Below are 15,696 nucleotides of genomic sequence, written 5' to 3'. Positions count from 1 at the left end.
TATTTTTAAAAATTAGCTTTAAAAACATTTGTAATGCCACTGCACTCTTTTCATCATGGGTTAATAAGTTCATCCTCACGTCACTCCCCATCTTGCTTATGTTTCCACTGAAATGGCTTACGCCATTCCTGTGCTAACACGACTCCCAGGGAGTAACACGGGAACTGTCAGCATACTCCTGCAACCTTGCCCCGCCTTAACCCATCCTCTTGTCATTAGAAGGATGTTAACAGGGAAAATGAAGTGGAAAATCTGAAATGAGAACACCTTCTATGGGTGTCAAGGACCCACCTATTGTATCTTGGGTGGTGGTAGGCAGGACTTGGAAGAGGACAGATGGGAGACCCGCCATCCCCATCACAGACTAGAGCCTGCCTGCTATTTATTTTTAGAGGTGTTTTGCAAGTCCTGGTCTATATTATTGTCATATCGTAGTTGAATATCTGCAATATGCTCCAATCATGTCTTTCAGAAAAAAACACTCTAGTTACAGTCAAAACCAAATTAAATTAACAAAATCTTGTTAGCGATTTTTTCAAAGTCTCAACCATGGAGTCACAGAATCACAGAATCACAGAATAGTAGGGGTTGGAAGGGACCTCTGTGGGTCATCTAGTCCAACCCTCCTGCTGAAGCAGGGTCACCTACAGTAGGCTGTAGAGGACCTTGTCCGGGCGGGTCTTGAATATCTCCAGAGAAGGAGACTCCACAACCTCCCTGGGCAGCCTGGGACAGTGCTCCGTCACCCTCAGAGGGAAGAAGTTCTTCCTCATGTTCAGATGGAACTTCCTGTGCCTCGGTTTGTGCCCATTGCCCCTTGTCCTGTCACTGGGCACCACTGAAAAGAGCTTGGCCCCATCCTCCTGACACCCACCCTTCAGATATTTGTAGGCACTTATAAGGTCCCCTCACAGCCTTCTCTTCTTCAGGCTGAACAAGCCCAGCTCCCTCAGCCTCTCCTCACAGGAGAGATGTTCCAGTCCCCTCATCATCCTCGTAGCCCTACGCTGGACTCTCTCCAGTAGCTCTTCATCTTTCTTGAACTGGGGAGCCCAGAACTGGACACAGTACTCCAGATGAGGCCTTACTAGGGCAGTGTAGAGGGGAAGGAGAACCTCCCTCGACCTGCTGGCCACACTCTTCTTGATGCACCCCAGGATCCCATTGGCTTTCTTGGCAGCCAGGGCACACTGCTGGCTCATGGTTAACCTGTCGTCCACCAGGACACCCAGGTCCCTCTCTGCACAGCTGCTCTCCAGCAGGTCCACCCCAAGCCTGTACTGGTGCATGAGGTTGTTCCTCCCCAGGTGCAGGACCCTGAATTTGCCTTTGTTGAACCTCATCAGGTTCCTCTCTGCCCAACTCTCCAGCCTGTCCAGGTCACGCTGAATGGCAGCACAGCCTTCTGGTGTATCTACCACACCTCCCAGTTTGGTGTCATCAGCAAACTTGCTGAGGGTACATTCTAAATCTTCATCCAGGTCGTTGATGAAGAAGTTGGACAAGGCTGGGCCCAGTACTGACCCCTGGGGGACACCACTTGTTACCAGCCTCCAACTAGACTCAGCGCCGCTGATGACAACCCTCTGAGTTCTGCCATTCAGCCAGTTCTCTTATCCACTTCACCGACCACTCATCCAGCCCACACTTCCTCAGCTTCCCTAGGAGGATATCATGGGAGACTGTGTCGAAAGCCTTGCTGAAGTCCAGGTAGACAACATCCACGGCTCTCCCTTCGTCTACCCAGCCAGTTATGTCATCGTAGAAAGCTATCAGATTGGTCAGGCATGATTTCTCCTTGGTGAATCCATGCTGACTACTCCTGATAACCTTCTTTTCTTCCACTTGCTTCATGATGGCCTCCAGGATAAGCTGCTCCATCACCTTTCCCGGGATGGAGGTGAGGCTGACCGGCCTGTAGTTCCCGGGGTCCTCCTTCTTGCCCTTTTTGAAGATTGGAGTGACATTGGCCTTTCTCCAGTCCTCGGGCACCTCTCCTGTCCTCCAGGACCTCTCAAAGATGATGGAGAGTGGCTCAGCAATGACATCCGCCAGCTCCCTCAGCACTCGTGTGTGCATTCCATCGGGGCCCATGGATTTGTGGACATCCAGTCATGTGGTTACCAGAATCATCTCCCTAAAAAGATTTTCATCAAAGCCTTCAGCCTTCTGATTTGGACAGTGTGGTTAGAAAATGTCATCCGTAACAAATCAAAAGCAACAAAAAGCCCTTTCTTCCCGAAATAAAACTCTTCCACAAAACAGCTCTGTGGTTCTCGCTTCTCCCTGTGGAGAAAAGCATGAGAGAAGGGACACATGGAGCACCCCTACTGAAAGGTGCTCACATAGAGCAATCATGAGCCCACCATAAAGAGCTGCAGAAGAACAGAGTCACCTGGTAGCCAAATTTGAAGGGTCCACCGATGGGAAAGGTTTCAAACACCTTTTTCAAACAAAAAAGTATTGACCTCCACATACGTTCATCCAGTCTGTGCTATCAAAAGCATGAACTGAGATCCCATTCACTCTGTGTTTTCACAGTGAAACTGGTACATAAATAAATTAATAGGTTACTTAGTGGCATAAGAAGTAGATGTGTGACCTGACCTGAGGAGGAGCCTGTAGGCTACATTTAAGGGAATGTACTCACCACTTCACAGTAGGAATGTTGGTACATTGTGTCTGTAAAGTCCAATACATCGCCAAAAATAGCACTTGAGCTTTTGTAGCCAAATCCTGCCTTTCTGTTGGCCCTTCCCAAGCAGGAGACACCATCGTAGAAAAACTTGTCCTGCCAGTGTATCATCATCTTCACTACGGGCTTCTTTTTTTTTTTTTTTTTTTTTGCCAAGCTTCCCCAAAGAGAAATTATTTCTTGTTACACCTTGGTTGCTACAGCTGTAGAGACAAAGTCTGTGCAACAGACCCTGTCCAGCCACAGAGCTTCTACAAAGCCTCCTCTGTCAAGCACTAATAAACAGTCTGAGGCTGAGAAGAAATCAATCAAAATTTATTCAGATTGGGATTATACAGAAAAGCCCCATATTCCAAGCAACTGTACCAAATGCCACATGGAAAGAGCTGACTTGTTAACCCAGGAACGGTTTGTTTCCATTCTTATAAAACTTTTGACCGGAGTTTAGCCTAAGTTTAAGTAACAAAAAGGGACTCTGAAACTGAAGTGTCTTTTCAGTAATCAGACGTAATTAAAAGCAGCCTTTACAGAGTTCAGAATGGATTTGATGTCAGAAAGGGCAGCTGGATTGGGGAGGTTGGTTACAGGCAGAGCAGTCCATGCAAAGTCAGAATTTCCCTTCTTGAAGTTCTTATTTTGGACTTTGCTCAGAAATCTTGAAATTTGAAAGTCTTCCTTTTTTTTCCCAGACATTAGTGCCAAGTAAATAGTATGAACACAGAAAACACACAAGAATTTCCACGGTGGCACAGAGCAGAAGAGTTTTTGCACATGAGTGCTGGGTTCTCCGGGTGTTCAGATGTACATTGTCAACCATGAAGGTTTGCAGGTTTGGGAGATCCTCATAGACACGAGCTCTGTTCAGCCAGATCTCGGCACCATCTCCTGCACACTGCTTCATGGGAATGTTAGAGCGTATAATCGTATCATAATGTGAAAAAAAGTCATGAAAACATGTTAAAAAAGACCCATCATTGATGGATTCGGTCTTCCTAATGAAGCAAAGATGCTGCATCCCATGCAGAAATACATGCAAATACACGCAGGACACCAGTCTGATAAACCCCCTAGTCTCATCTAACCCATCTGCTGTCACCAAGCACAGCTGTTCCTTGCATTTTGAAGGGAAAAATGAGAAACCCAATCACAAGAAAAAGTTTCTTTTGAAGTTCTAGACTGACAAGTTGCCCTCATGTCCTGAAGGAGAGACTCTTACTTGGCCCTTAAAAGCTTTGTGGGGTTTCAGTTCTATTAATAATTTTCTATTAATTCTGAATACACTCATCAACGTAGCAGATCTTCAAAGGAATCCTGCTAAGCTGCTGATGGTAATAACCTGTGGTGACAATGAGTCTCCTAAGCTAATGGGGTTTGGTACAAGTAGGTGCTTCCAGCAGTTTTGCTACTTTCTATTCCATTAAGTGTTCCTGTCCTCATATTTCAGGACTGAGAATTTTCATTCCACTTTCTTCATGCTATTAATTATTTTTTCTGCTTCCCACTTTTTCCCCTCTAATATTTTCAGTCTGTTAAATGCTCATGATTAGTTGCAACTTTTCTTTTTTTGCCCCCCCCCCCCCCCCCCCCAACATCTTAGGTAATGTTACACCATTTGGCCCTGGAACTCCATTCCTTTACCCTTTATAATGGTCTGAAAAAGGCATCAGACAGTACCACTACTAGTACATAAGCTAATGAAACATCACTCAGCTTTTTGCTGTAATGAAATACTTTTTCTCCTCTCATTAAGGTCTGCTCTGCAAGGCTTCTCTGTCTTGGTTCTCTGCCAATTAACTGTTACCATGCTGAAAATCAAGCGTTTCCCCCAAGATTAAGCCAGTCATGCGGTGCAGTTTTTTGTCCCAAATAACCATCTTGTGATGGTTATTCACGAACATGTCAACTGTCTTGTATTCATCACCAAGAAATTCATCCCACGTAAAGAAGGTCAGGGTGAAGTGACACTTTTATGACATAAAAAAATATTATCTAATGGTTTTGTGCCACCAGAAGGGAGAGATGTGCCTGCCCCACCGCTCCTGGGCAAAAGTTCCCTTCTCTCCCCTTTCTCCACCCAGCGCATGGTGTTTACTAGACTTCTACTAAACACAGGAAAACGACACAAACCCAACTCTCCTTCCACTTCAAGAACCTTCTCTAGGTTAGCTAACTGAGTCAGCACAGAGCCAGGGATGACGAACATCTGAGATGATGAAAGGATGGAGAAAGGCTGTGCAGCCCTCAGCAAAGACAGACAGAACACCTGGACTGTCATCTCCCACTTTACCATCACACTAAAACACGGGTGCGATGCTTATTCCCCTTCGCTTTTTGACGCACCTAGCAGATTTTCAGGAGATTGAACACTTTTGTTGGCAAATCTGATCTGACTTACATGAGTGCTTTTCTAAGAAATCATTCACTGATTTCCCACGGACCTATAGCTGCATGTACTTATGCAGAATAAAAAGCATTTCGCAGATTCAATTGCATTTTGGGTGCTCTGCACACCATCACAGAGCAGTTGCAGTGTGCTTCCACGGCCACCAAACCACCTGTGTGTAACAGCGATCTGCTAAATAGGTTACTAACATGTTGGCAGTTGGACTAGGCGATCCTTGTAGGTCCCTTCCAACTGAAAAATGTTCTTTTCTATATAGCCATTTAAGCAAAGATATGATGGCTCATTACATGCAATAAAAGCTTGCAAATAAAATTTTTCAGAATATCTTGGCATTACATAGAATTTTAGCAGATCCCCAGAACTAGAGACACTTAGGGCAGTGCAGAGGGACTAGAAGAAATATGTTTGCATCCAGGTCTTGCTATCTCAACATAGAAGAGTGCCATAGGGGCAGGAAATAACACAGGGTTTTTGTGCTCCACAGCCTCCGCTTGCAGGGACCTCCCAGGACATACCACCCAGTCCCTTTCAGTTCCTCTGGTTTTTAAGATAGACATTTTCCACATACAATTATGAATACATATTAAAATACAAGAGAGATTTATGGTGACACTCAGCACATCAAACAACCAGCTCCTAACAGCTTTCCAAAATCAAAGGAAGGAGAAAACCAGGTTACTTGTTGCCAAAGAAGTTGTCTCACATCTTTTATTTCCCTTCTGACGGGCATTTTCACCTCAGACTTTTTGGAAGCGTGAATTAATTCACAGAATCACAGAATGGTAGGAGTTGGAAGGGACCTCTGGGGGTCATCTAGTCCAACCCTCCTTCCGAAGCAGGGTCACCTTCAGTAGGCTGTAGAGGACCTTGTCCAGGTGGGGCTTGAATATCTCCAGAGAAGGAGACTCCACAACCTCCCTGGGCAGCCTGGGACAGTGCTCCGTCACCCTCAGAGGGAAGAAGTTCTTCCTCATGTTCAGACGGAACTTCCTGTGCCTCGGTTTGTGCCCATTGCCCCTTGTCCTGTCACTGGGCACCACTGAAAAGAGCTTGGCCCCATCCTCCTGACACCCACCCTTCAGATATTTATAAGCATTTATTAGGTCCCCTCGCAGCCTTCTCTTCTTCAGGCTGAACAAGCCCAGCTCCCTCAGCCTCTCCTCACAGGAGAGATGTTCCAGTCCCCTCACCATCCTTGTAGCCCTCCACTGGACTCTCTCCAGTAGCTCCTCATCTTTCTTGAATTGGGGAGCCCAGAACTGGACACAGTACTCCAGATGAGGCCTTACTAGGGCAGTGTAGAGGGGAAGGAGAACCTCCCTCGACCTGCTGGCCACACTCTTCTTGATGCATCCTAGGATGCCATTGGCCTTCTTGGCACCCAGGGCACACTGCTGGCTCGTGGTCAACCTGTCGTCCACCAGGACACCCAGGTCCCTCTCCGCACAGCTGCTCTCCAGCAAGTCCGCCCCAAGCCTGTACTGATGCATGGGGTTGGTCCTCCCCAGGTGCAGGACCCTGCATTTGCCCTTGTTGAACCTCATCAGGTTCCTCTCTGCCCAACTCTCCAGCCTGTCCAGGTCACGCTGAATGGCAGCACAGCCTGCTGGTGTATCTACCACTCCTCCCAGTTTGGTGTCATCAGCAAACTTGCTGAGGGTACACTCTAACTCTTCATCCAGGTCGTTGATGAAGAAGTTGGACAAGGCTGGGCCCAGTACTGACCCCTGGGGGACACCACTAGTTACTGGCCTCCAAATCCATTGACTAAACCTTAGGGATAAAATGTCCTTGGCCACAAATGGCTGAAAATTATAAAGATCTGTTAAAACAAAGTCTTTCTGCAAAGTCATTCACTTAAGAAATACTAACCAAACTAAATGAATTGAAAGCATCATGGAAAAATCTGTTTTCTGAAGGGACATAAAAGAAGATTCACTAACAGATGTATTTACTTTGATAATGAGTTTTTCCTCATCTGATGAAGAACATGGAAGAAATACAGAGAACGGTGAAAAACAGAGAAGCAAGTGACAGACACCAGCCTGATAAGCAGAACAAATGGGATGGAAACATGGTGAGGATTGTCGAGTTGCTCAGACGCAGGGCTTGTCTCCAGGGCGATGGAAAGGGGGAGTGAGAACCACCGGTCAAGATGTCGAATGGATCTGAGAGAGGTGTATGACTGTATTAGTCAAGGCGTAAACTAATGGCCCTGGAGCCATGCAGTAAGCCGAGATGGAAAAAGCTTGAATTCTTTGAATTATTCAGACAGAAGCAGGAAGACAGACATAGCCCAGAAGGGCAGTTCCTTGCACAGATTAACCTTAAGATGATGCTCAGATTACATGCAGGGTCTAGAGAAAGATTTTTAACAACCCTCAAGTTCTCCACAAAAATTGAAGTGCTCTGCTCCTGCACCGGCTGCATGTTTCCTAACAAACATCGGCCAAGCTGCTTAATATTCAGCATGTCTGTCTTTTTCTTTCGGATACCTGAATTGTGGACTGAATGTGATACGTGAACGAAGTGGACTTGGCCAGCTTGCTGTTACCAAATACTGCCCTCACCCTGCATGGATACGCTGCGATTTCTCTGGAAATCTGTTAACTGCTGCTAGCTCTGTTAATTCACCATCTCACTCCTGACAAAGACACAAGCAGCTGGTTTGTACAACAAACCCAGACCTCTGAACACAACTGCAGCCTTTCATGTCTGTGCAGCCGTTTTGCTAAGTTTATCTACAGCATAAGGCTTCTAAACCTTAACACTAGACCAAATTACGCAGTCATTTCAAACACTGTATTAAAATACCATCCAGCTACTATATAAGGAAAAATGAATGGTTCCAGGAGACAGCTCTGCGGCAGACAAGCCAGCGTGGCTCTGCAGATAAGAGGCAGCTGCCAGAGGTAAATATAAGCATTATTTATGGATGTAGTGTCCTTGCTCATTTAAATTTCAGCAACCACTGGAGATGCAGACAGAGTGGTCAGGCAGCTCTCCCCGCAGGGCTGCAGACGCATGGGGTCTACAATCAAGCCCACGTTTGCCACCGGTGCCACAGCAATGAGGGGTTGCAACTACAAAGCAGTGCTGATTTTTACCTTCAAAGCCAGGTCTCTCCTTGACCGCCTCTCCTTAATTTCAGAAATACCAGTAGCTTCAGTGACATGAGACAGTACTTGAATGTTAACACCATGGTCAGACACAATCTCTTCACAATACACCACGATTTACTGAACGATCAGAAAACCCTGATGGCACAGTACACTTTGCGCAGGGTTTTCCTGAAGATCCACAATCTCATTCCACAATCCTTGTAATACCCGGAGGACAGGCACTGACTACACACCATGAAACAGCAGAACACACCTTGATATGGGAGCTCAGTTCACAACAGTTTATGTGCTCCTGGCGACAGCCCTGCTTGAGCAGGTGCTGCTATCACACATCTTGCACCCTCCTGGGTGAAATCAAGCAAAAGGAAATCTGTATGTGCTGGGAAGAACTTCCTCAGCTGAGGATAACGGCACTGGCAACTGCTGGTGCACAGGAGGCATCGCTTTTGCTTTGTTGGAGTCCTGCCTTCTTGTTGGACTTCAATATAACATTTTAACCCGTTAACCTGATTTAGATCCTCCAAGGTCATCCAGCAGAACAGCTGTACGCAGGCAAGACTCAAAAAAATCTTGACTTCTTAAAAGGAACACAGAGTTGACAAAGCCAACATATCTGCCACGCTTAAAAACAGCATGCAACGCATGAGGGCAAAGCCCAACACAACTCACGGGGGTAAAGCCATCAAGAAAAGTCGCAAGTGAAGAACTGTAGTGTGAATGAACAGAGAGGAGACGGTTGCTAATCGGAGCTGTCATCTTCAACACTGTAGGCTTCAGGCTGCTGGGACGTCCAGCTGCATGGTGTCCCCACAAACACTACTCAAGGTCATTTTGCACTACCTTTTACCCAAGCATCAAAACATGTCAGAATCAAGTACCTAGTCTTATACAAATTACTGCAAAGATGAACAGAACAAACCCAGGAAGAGCGCCGGATATAAATTTATAACTGTCATGAAGGAGAATGTTTCATATTAGGAGTTGCCAAGTGCTCAAACCACGGCTTAGAAAAAAAAAAAAAGCCTCAAACCACAGGACAGTGTTTCTAATCAGCATACAATAACAACGCAGCGAGCAAGCAGACAGAGAGGAATGTGGCATCACTGCAAATCCAACAAAGGCATCCTCTCTGTGTACTTGTGGGGCTACAACTCGGGAAAATGGAAGAAAAAAGGCTTGATTTGATATAATAAATTCCTATCTCAGCCTAGATGCTGCCAAACCTCTGAAGGAAAGGATTACTCCAGGCCACTTGCACCTCCTCTGCCTGTTCAAGACTATTAAGGTGAGTGACAATTGTCACGGCAAGGCCCCGAGGCCGCAGATCTCACGGAAGCCAGGCTGTGCTCACAGATCATACAAAGAGCATTAGCCATTTCATGGCAGGTATTGCTGCGTCAAGTTGTCATCCACATATAAACAAATACTGTTTGATGAATGGGATCAGCAAACATCAGCCCCTATGCAGAGCACAGAAAGTGAAACAAAGCCTGAACCCCTATGGGCAAGTCCAACCACCTGTACTGAACACGATTTGTGTCTCTTTAGGATGGAGTAGATGCATGTAGGAACCTCATCAAAGGTCAAGAACCCATCCCAAATGTAAGATCTTGAGGCTTTTTACATAAGTATGTTTATTTCCAATTAAAGCTTCATACTTCTAACTCCTTGCTAATAACCCAAATTTCATAAAGAGGTGGAAGACAACCAGGAAATCCAGGTCTATCAGTGTCTCATCTACAGAGCCGATGGCTCCATCAGGAGACACAATCTCCTCAGCAACAAACTCTCCCGCTATCCTGAGCGATCTCATCAGTGGTGTGGGAGGTAGAAGCTCAGTGCTACTTATGCCCACTTTACCCATAGAGCCAAATAATTTACTATTTCCACTCACAGTTCAGGCAACAGGTTTCAGAACCAAATAAAATTTCTCCGAATTCCTTCTTTTGACAAGTTTTTGCTCTCCTTTTAACAACTGCTACACTGTGAAGGCTGCCTATATAAAGTATCTCAAAGCTTGGAAGGAACTTGGTGGATCCAAGCTGCTCTTCTTGATGGTGTAAAAAAGCAAGCACATGCCAAACTGACTTTTTTACCATTCTTTTTTGAGAGCCACTGCAGTACAGGCTTTTCCAGACAGACTCCGCTGAAACTTTCAGTGTATCGACAAGCTATGCAAAAAACATCAAGCACTTCAGCATCTGAAAAATAAAGTAGCTGCTACATACATCATTGCTCTATCAGGAAAGGCAGCTATCTACAAGCTATAGCAGTCATGGTGGGACAGTCACGTCTGAAAAATCCTCAAAACCTCAATCACTCCATCCACCCGAGCCAACTATAACGCTCTTCTGTAAAACACACAAGAATAATAACCAGCCCATTGTTTCCCAGCAGTGCCAACAGTCCAATTAGTCATGAGTGGGATTATCAGACATCAGTATTCTTTGTAAAGTCCCAAAATGTCAAATGAATCCTACTGTTCCTTCCTGATTGAGATGGACCTGAATCTAAGTCACCTCTCCTACTCCCTAAGTCAGAGGAAGACAAGGAGAAGACACCTTATCATGGTGAGGTTCCAGCTAGAGCATCTCAAATTCTGCTTTAGTACAGAGAGCATGAGCAAGTCGGTAGTGAAGCTGCTACCAGAGAGAGGTCACCATCAGACAAAATTTGGTGGTCAGGATGCTAATGTTGTAAGGACAGTGAACAAAAAGCATGGGTGGTGCCTATCTTTTCTTAACACAATTCACAGCTTCTTACAAAACAATTTTGTCATGGAGATTACATCAATCTTTCCCACCAGAGCCTTGTTCTCCTTTGTCTTCCCTCACAGTCACCACAATCACCACACCCTGATCTTTCACTTTTTGTACTAGATATTGGTCACAAACCTTTATAAGTGAATACTTGAGATTCATGAGCAGAGACATCACCAAAAACATTTTGTAAAGCACTTGAGAAATTCGTGCTCAGCCATTTTAGGTAGCAAGAGGGGTTCTTTGATCTGAACAGAAGGAGCATCTAGGTAAGACTGTTTCAAGCTGCTTCAACACAAAACCTGGTGGCCCAGGTTAAAATAAAGGAAGAAACAGTTTAATTCAACCTGCTAAGTTTTGCAGGAAGGTGGTTGAAGGCACATTGCTGCACGTTCTTCCACCATCACAGCTGCTGGGAAATAGCCTCCAGCAGAAGGGTGGTTATAGTTACATTTCAAACTTCTCTAGCAATTTCTTAAGTCTATGCCCAAGCCACAGAAAAAAAAGTACAAACACCACATCCATTATATGTCCATCACAAACACACAGTAGGAACATCTTTGTGCCCTTTGTTAAGGGAGATTCAAGCCTTGCACAAAGGCAACACTTCACTTCTAAAGATTAAAGCTCAGTTACTCAGTTTAAATACACAATCTCAAACCGGGAGAAAACTGGGGTTTTTTGTTTTGTTTTGTTTTATTTTTCAGGAAAAAAGGAATCAAAATATCTACAAGCTGACCCTAATGGCAACACATCATGTGCTTATTTATTTGTGACACAACGGAGTGCTCTTGGACACATTACTCAAGATGCTGCAAATTCTCATACAACCATATTGCTACAAGGGGGAACTGAGCGACCAAGCCTGGTGTGATGTCATGCTCAATATTCTTAAAATGGGGGGGATACAATGACACTAGATGCAGAAACAGCCAAAACAAGTATTACAGCAGAAGAGAGCTTATATTCTTCGGAGAATATAAGAAAAGAGAAATGTTTCTGTTTACTGGCCACAGAACATAATTCAAAATTTCTGGAAACCACACATTTAGAAAAAAACACATTTGCTGACATTGTAATCGTGAGGCAAACCATAATAGAGAAGTTAAACACTTCATGCAGTGCCAGCCCCATGGTTAGCAGCAGCAAAGACTACTCTCAAGTTTAAGAGCGGCTGATGGAGTTGTGGCCACTCCAAAGCATCATACAAGGACCCAAGGTTGTGAGAGGTCTGAAGAAAAGATAACGGGAATCTTCTACAGAGGATCTCCAGCACCTCCCATACAGGACCCATGACTAATGTAGGCACTTCGACCCCACCAAAAATCTCCTGGAGGTCTTACGTCACCACTCTGCTGTTGGATGAATCAGTGTTACAGTTTAAGGAACTACATACGAAGACTACCACTTAACTTCTATCATACACACTTAGTGACACACCATTCTGCTTTGGAGAATGTTTACACAGCTGTAAGTTATTAAAACAGTTAAAGACTATCACAGAATAATGTGCAAAAATGATCTCCAGGAATGGCATGGAAGGTAAAGTCAATCATTTTCTAGATTCATACACATTAGCTTCTCCTATATTATTTTTACATTAGCTTCTCCGATATTATTTTCATGCACATAAATAAGAACTGAAAGAAATTCTACCAGACTACATCTCTAAGCATTGAAAACTAACCCAAGAGTTGCCCTTCTAATAATAAGTATCATGTACAGACCTCTGCTAGTTTGTAGGGTAAGATCAGCTTCTCTCCTACTGTCACTGTCTTTCTGGTAACCAGGGCCTCAAACAGCATCTCTTCTTTCACCTAGAACAAAAATCTTGATGTTAATTATTATTCAAGGAACATTTTTTTAAAAAATCTAAGTGTTTTAAAAAACTAAAATTTATAAATGTAAACATTTTCATAAATTTAAAATTTCTAAATTAATTTTGAAAAAAATTTAAAACTCTCTTGCCAGCCCTTGGAGAGTTAGTGTTCAATGCACAAGAACAAGCTAGACATTGGGAGGAGACAGCACATCAACCCAGCATCAGAAATCAGACACCATGGTATTCAAAGGAACCTGATTTTCCACATTCAGTCATGGCATTTCTAGCAGTTTCCCTTTGGTATCCTTCCATCCCATGCAGCTCCTCCCACCCTCACTTTCTGTTGGCAAAATAAGTCAACTTGCTAGTGTTCTCAAGATGACATCATACAAATTACTCTACACACAGGCAAAATAGTGTCATCAGCTTAAGAGATATCCAAGAAGAGGGGTTTTTCTTGGCGTTTTTCAGGGTGGGGAGGAATTAGCAGGAGGAAGAAACCTTTCGAAAAGCACCTGATATTTACTCTGCTATTTGCACCTGATATTTGCTCGCTAAAGACGCCAGTTCCCAGCAAGGCGACAATCTCTAATCAGCTGTAACAGAAACTGATTTGCAGGGAAAAAAACCCCAAACAAACCAGTTGTGTAAATATAGACACTTCAGCAAATAGCTAAACAGTGCTGACAAACTCAGCGCTACAGGCCGTGACCGGTCAGGAGAAAACTGTCTCCTTTCCCATCAGATTCAGGACTCTCTTATCTCGATATCCCCTGGAGAAATTCAGATGCGTGCCCCCTCTACCAGAATAGGTGGTGATACATGAAACCTGAATACTTTGAGTTGTTGACTAATCTTTGCTAAATTTCAGTGTCAATAAAAAATTGCCAGTCTGGCTGAAAAATCTTTGAGCCCGGAGGCAGTAGCTATGGATTGATACAGAGATGATGTTGCTTGAAAAGCCATACAAGCTGCTTATCCTAACCGAAGGACTCCATGTAGACATCAGATCTGCTGAGAATGTCTCAGATGAAGACTAGAAGCATCAAATCCACATTTGTGAAGCCATCCAAGGCCATGTTTGTATCGCAGGTAAACCATTTAAGATTTGAAGTGAATGATGGGAAACTCGGTGGTTTATGTACTTTGACTTCTTGGTTTAACCCAATAATTAGTCTGAAGAGCAATGCAAACAAGCCAGCTGAACCTAAGAAATCTCACAAAGCATTGCAATAACGATGCCCTTCAGTACAGAAAATTACTTCTTTCTACCAAAAATACTGTCATGGGAGTGATTAACTCCAGCACATTTTTATATAACTGAATTTCCCTGCAACACCCACTAACAAGAACTTGTTGCCGTGGTGCAGAAAGCAGAAAACATCAGGTCACCTTCACCTACCAGCAAGGTCTGTCACTGGAAATCAAACATCAACACCGAGGTTTGTTTCATTAGTCCTCAGTAACACTCTAGAGCCCCCAGTTCCTGCCATCTGATTTTACCTTTCAAAATCAAGCAGAAGAAAATAAAATATTCTGATTCATCCGGAAATCCACAGCAAGTTTTCACATTTGGTTTGTATTTCTCTACATTCAGCCAAACGGCAATTTTGTTTTTGATTTCAGCTCTGCAGGCAAAATGTGGACACTTCTCCAACAGCTTGCTACTGCGAGACCATCGGCTGCCCTCCCTCCGCTGCACAGCTTGGAACAAAAGCGAGCTTTACACCGCCCGCTATCCCACTTCGGGAATGCTGCGAACCCATAGCCAGCACGCTGGCTTTTTTTAATTATCAAAGGCAACAAGGCAGAGGGGTATCAGATGGTTACTAATCAAAACAGTCCGATGTAATATTCCCAAACCGCCTAAATGCTTCCAAGTCCCTGATTTGTCAGCAAGCACAGGGATTTTAAACACTCTGAACAACTACGCACACTGTTCCTCGCTGTCCCCACCTCATGTTCACCCTGGTTGCCTTCTCCCCCTGCTCTCCTGATAGGTGAGACCTGCAGACGTGCTTCCTTCACCTCCAGACCTGCTGTGAGGTGATCCAGAGGGATCGCACCAAATCATCTTTTTGTATGGAAGCATACTTGGCAAAGATGGGAACATAATCCCTGCTTTTCCCTGGGGTCTCTGCCTGCAATTACCACCCAGTGGAGCTTGATCTTGATTGCTTCATCACCTCCAAGAGCCAACATCACAGGTAGAGCCAAACTATCCTAATTTTCATTTAAGGTCACAGCTTGAAGGTAGCTGACTCCTGACACCAACAAGGAGCCATAGGAGCTTTTTAGAGATAAACTCGGCACATGCCGATGACTAAGGACACCTGGTGCATGGAGACACTTGCGGATTTCCCATCGCATACGTCCTATTCTTTCTCCTCCAGTAAGCGTGATACACTAAAATAGTGACAAAAACCATCCTAGCAGATTAACAAAGAGGAGAATACAACTTACTTCTTTATTTTGTGCCCTGGGACTTACACTTCTAAGTTACATTTCATGGATTTTTGCTTTCTGGTGCAAAACGGCAAGTCCTGCTCTCCCTCTTAAAAAAAGAGCTACATGGCTCATAGGAGTTTATATCTTAATTATGGGGAGAAAAATACAGATTTAAGACTTCACTGCCACATGCAAGTCATTGAACCAAGCTGAGGGGGCTGGATGACTAGAGCTCTAAAACCCCGTGAAGGATGACCAGCAATGCTACCACGGCTATAAACATCAGTGGAGCGTGGCGGGGAGCATACAGCCGGCGGGCTCCCGCAAGGGCTGGGCTGGAGCCAAGGCAGGCAGAGATTGCTTATCCAGTAATGCTGGGGTATTACATTATAGCAGCTGAAGAAGAATGAACCATTTCCAACTTGAAAGCAAGAAAACATGGCTTT

General features: G+C 44.5%; 1 protein-coding gene across 8 annotated transcripts in view; it reads right to left on the bottom strand.

Annotated features, from left to right (window-relative positions):
- Positions 1–15,696, bottom strand: part of MYO9A (myosin IXA) — a 192,851-nt gene that overhangs the window by 90,612 nt on the left and 86,543 nt on the right. For all 8 annotated transcript variants that reach the window (XM_075432172.1, XM_075432164.1, XM_075432167.1 and 5 more), the window contains one exon: positions 12,708–12,797. In XM_075432172.1, coding sequence (XP_075288287.1) covers positions 12,708–12,797 — 90 coding nt within the window. The remainder of the gene's footprint in view (positions 1–12,707; positions 12,798–15,696) is intronic.

This window comes from Opisthocomus hoazin, chromosome 10 (assembly GCF_030867145.1).
Source record: "Opisthocomus hoazin isolate bOpiHoa1 chromosome 10, bOpiHoa1.hap1, whole genome shotgun sequence".
NCBI lineage: Eukaryota > Metazoa > Chordata > Aves > Opisthocomiformes > Opisthocomidae > Opisthocomus > Opisthocomus hoazin.
This window is presented reverse-complemented; position numbering and strand designations above follow the sequence as displayed.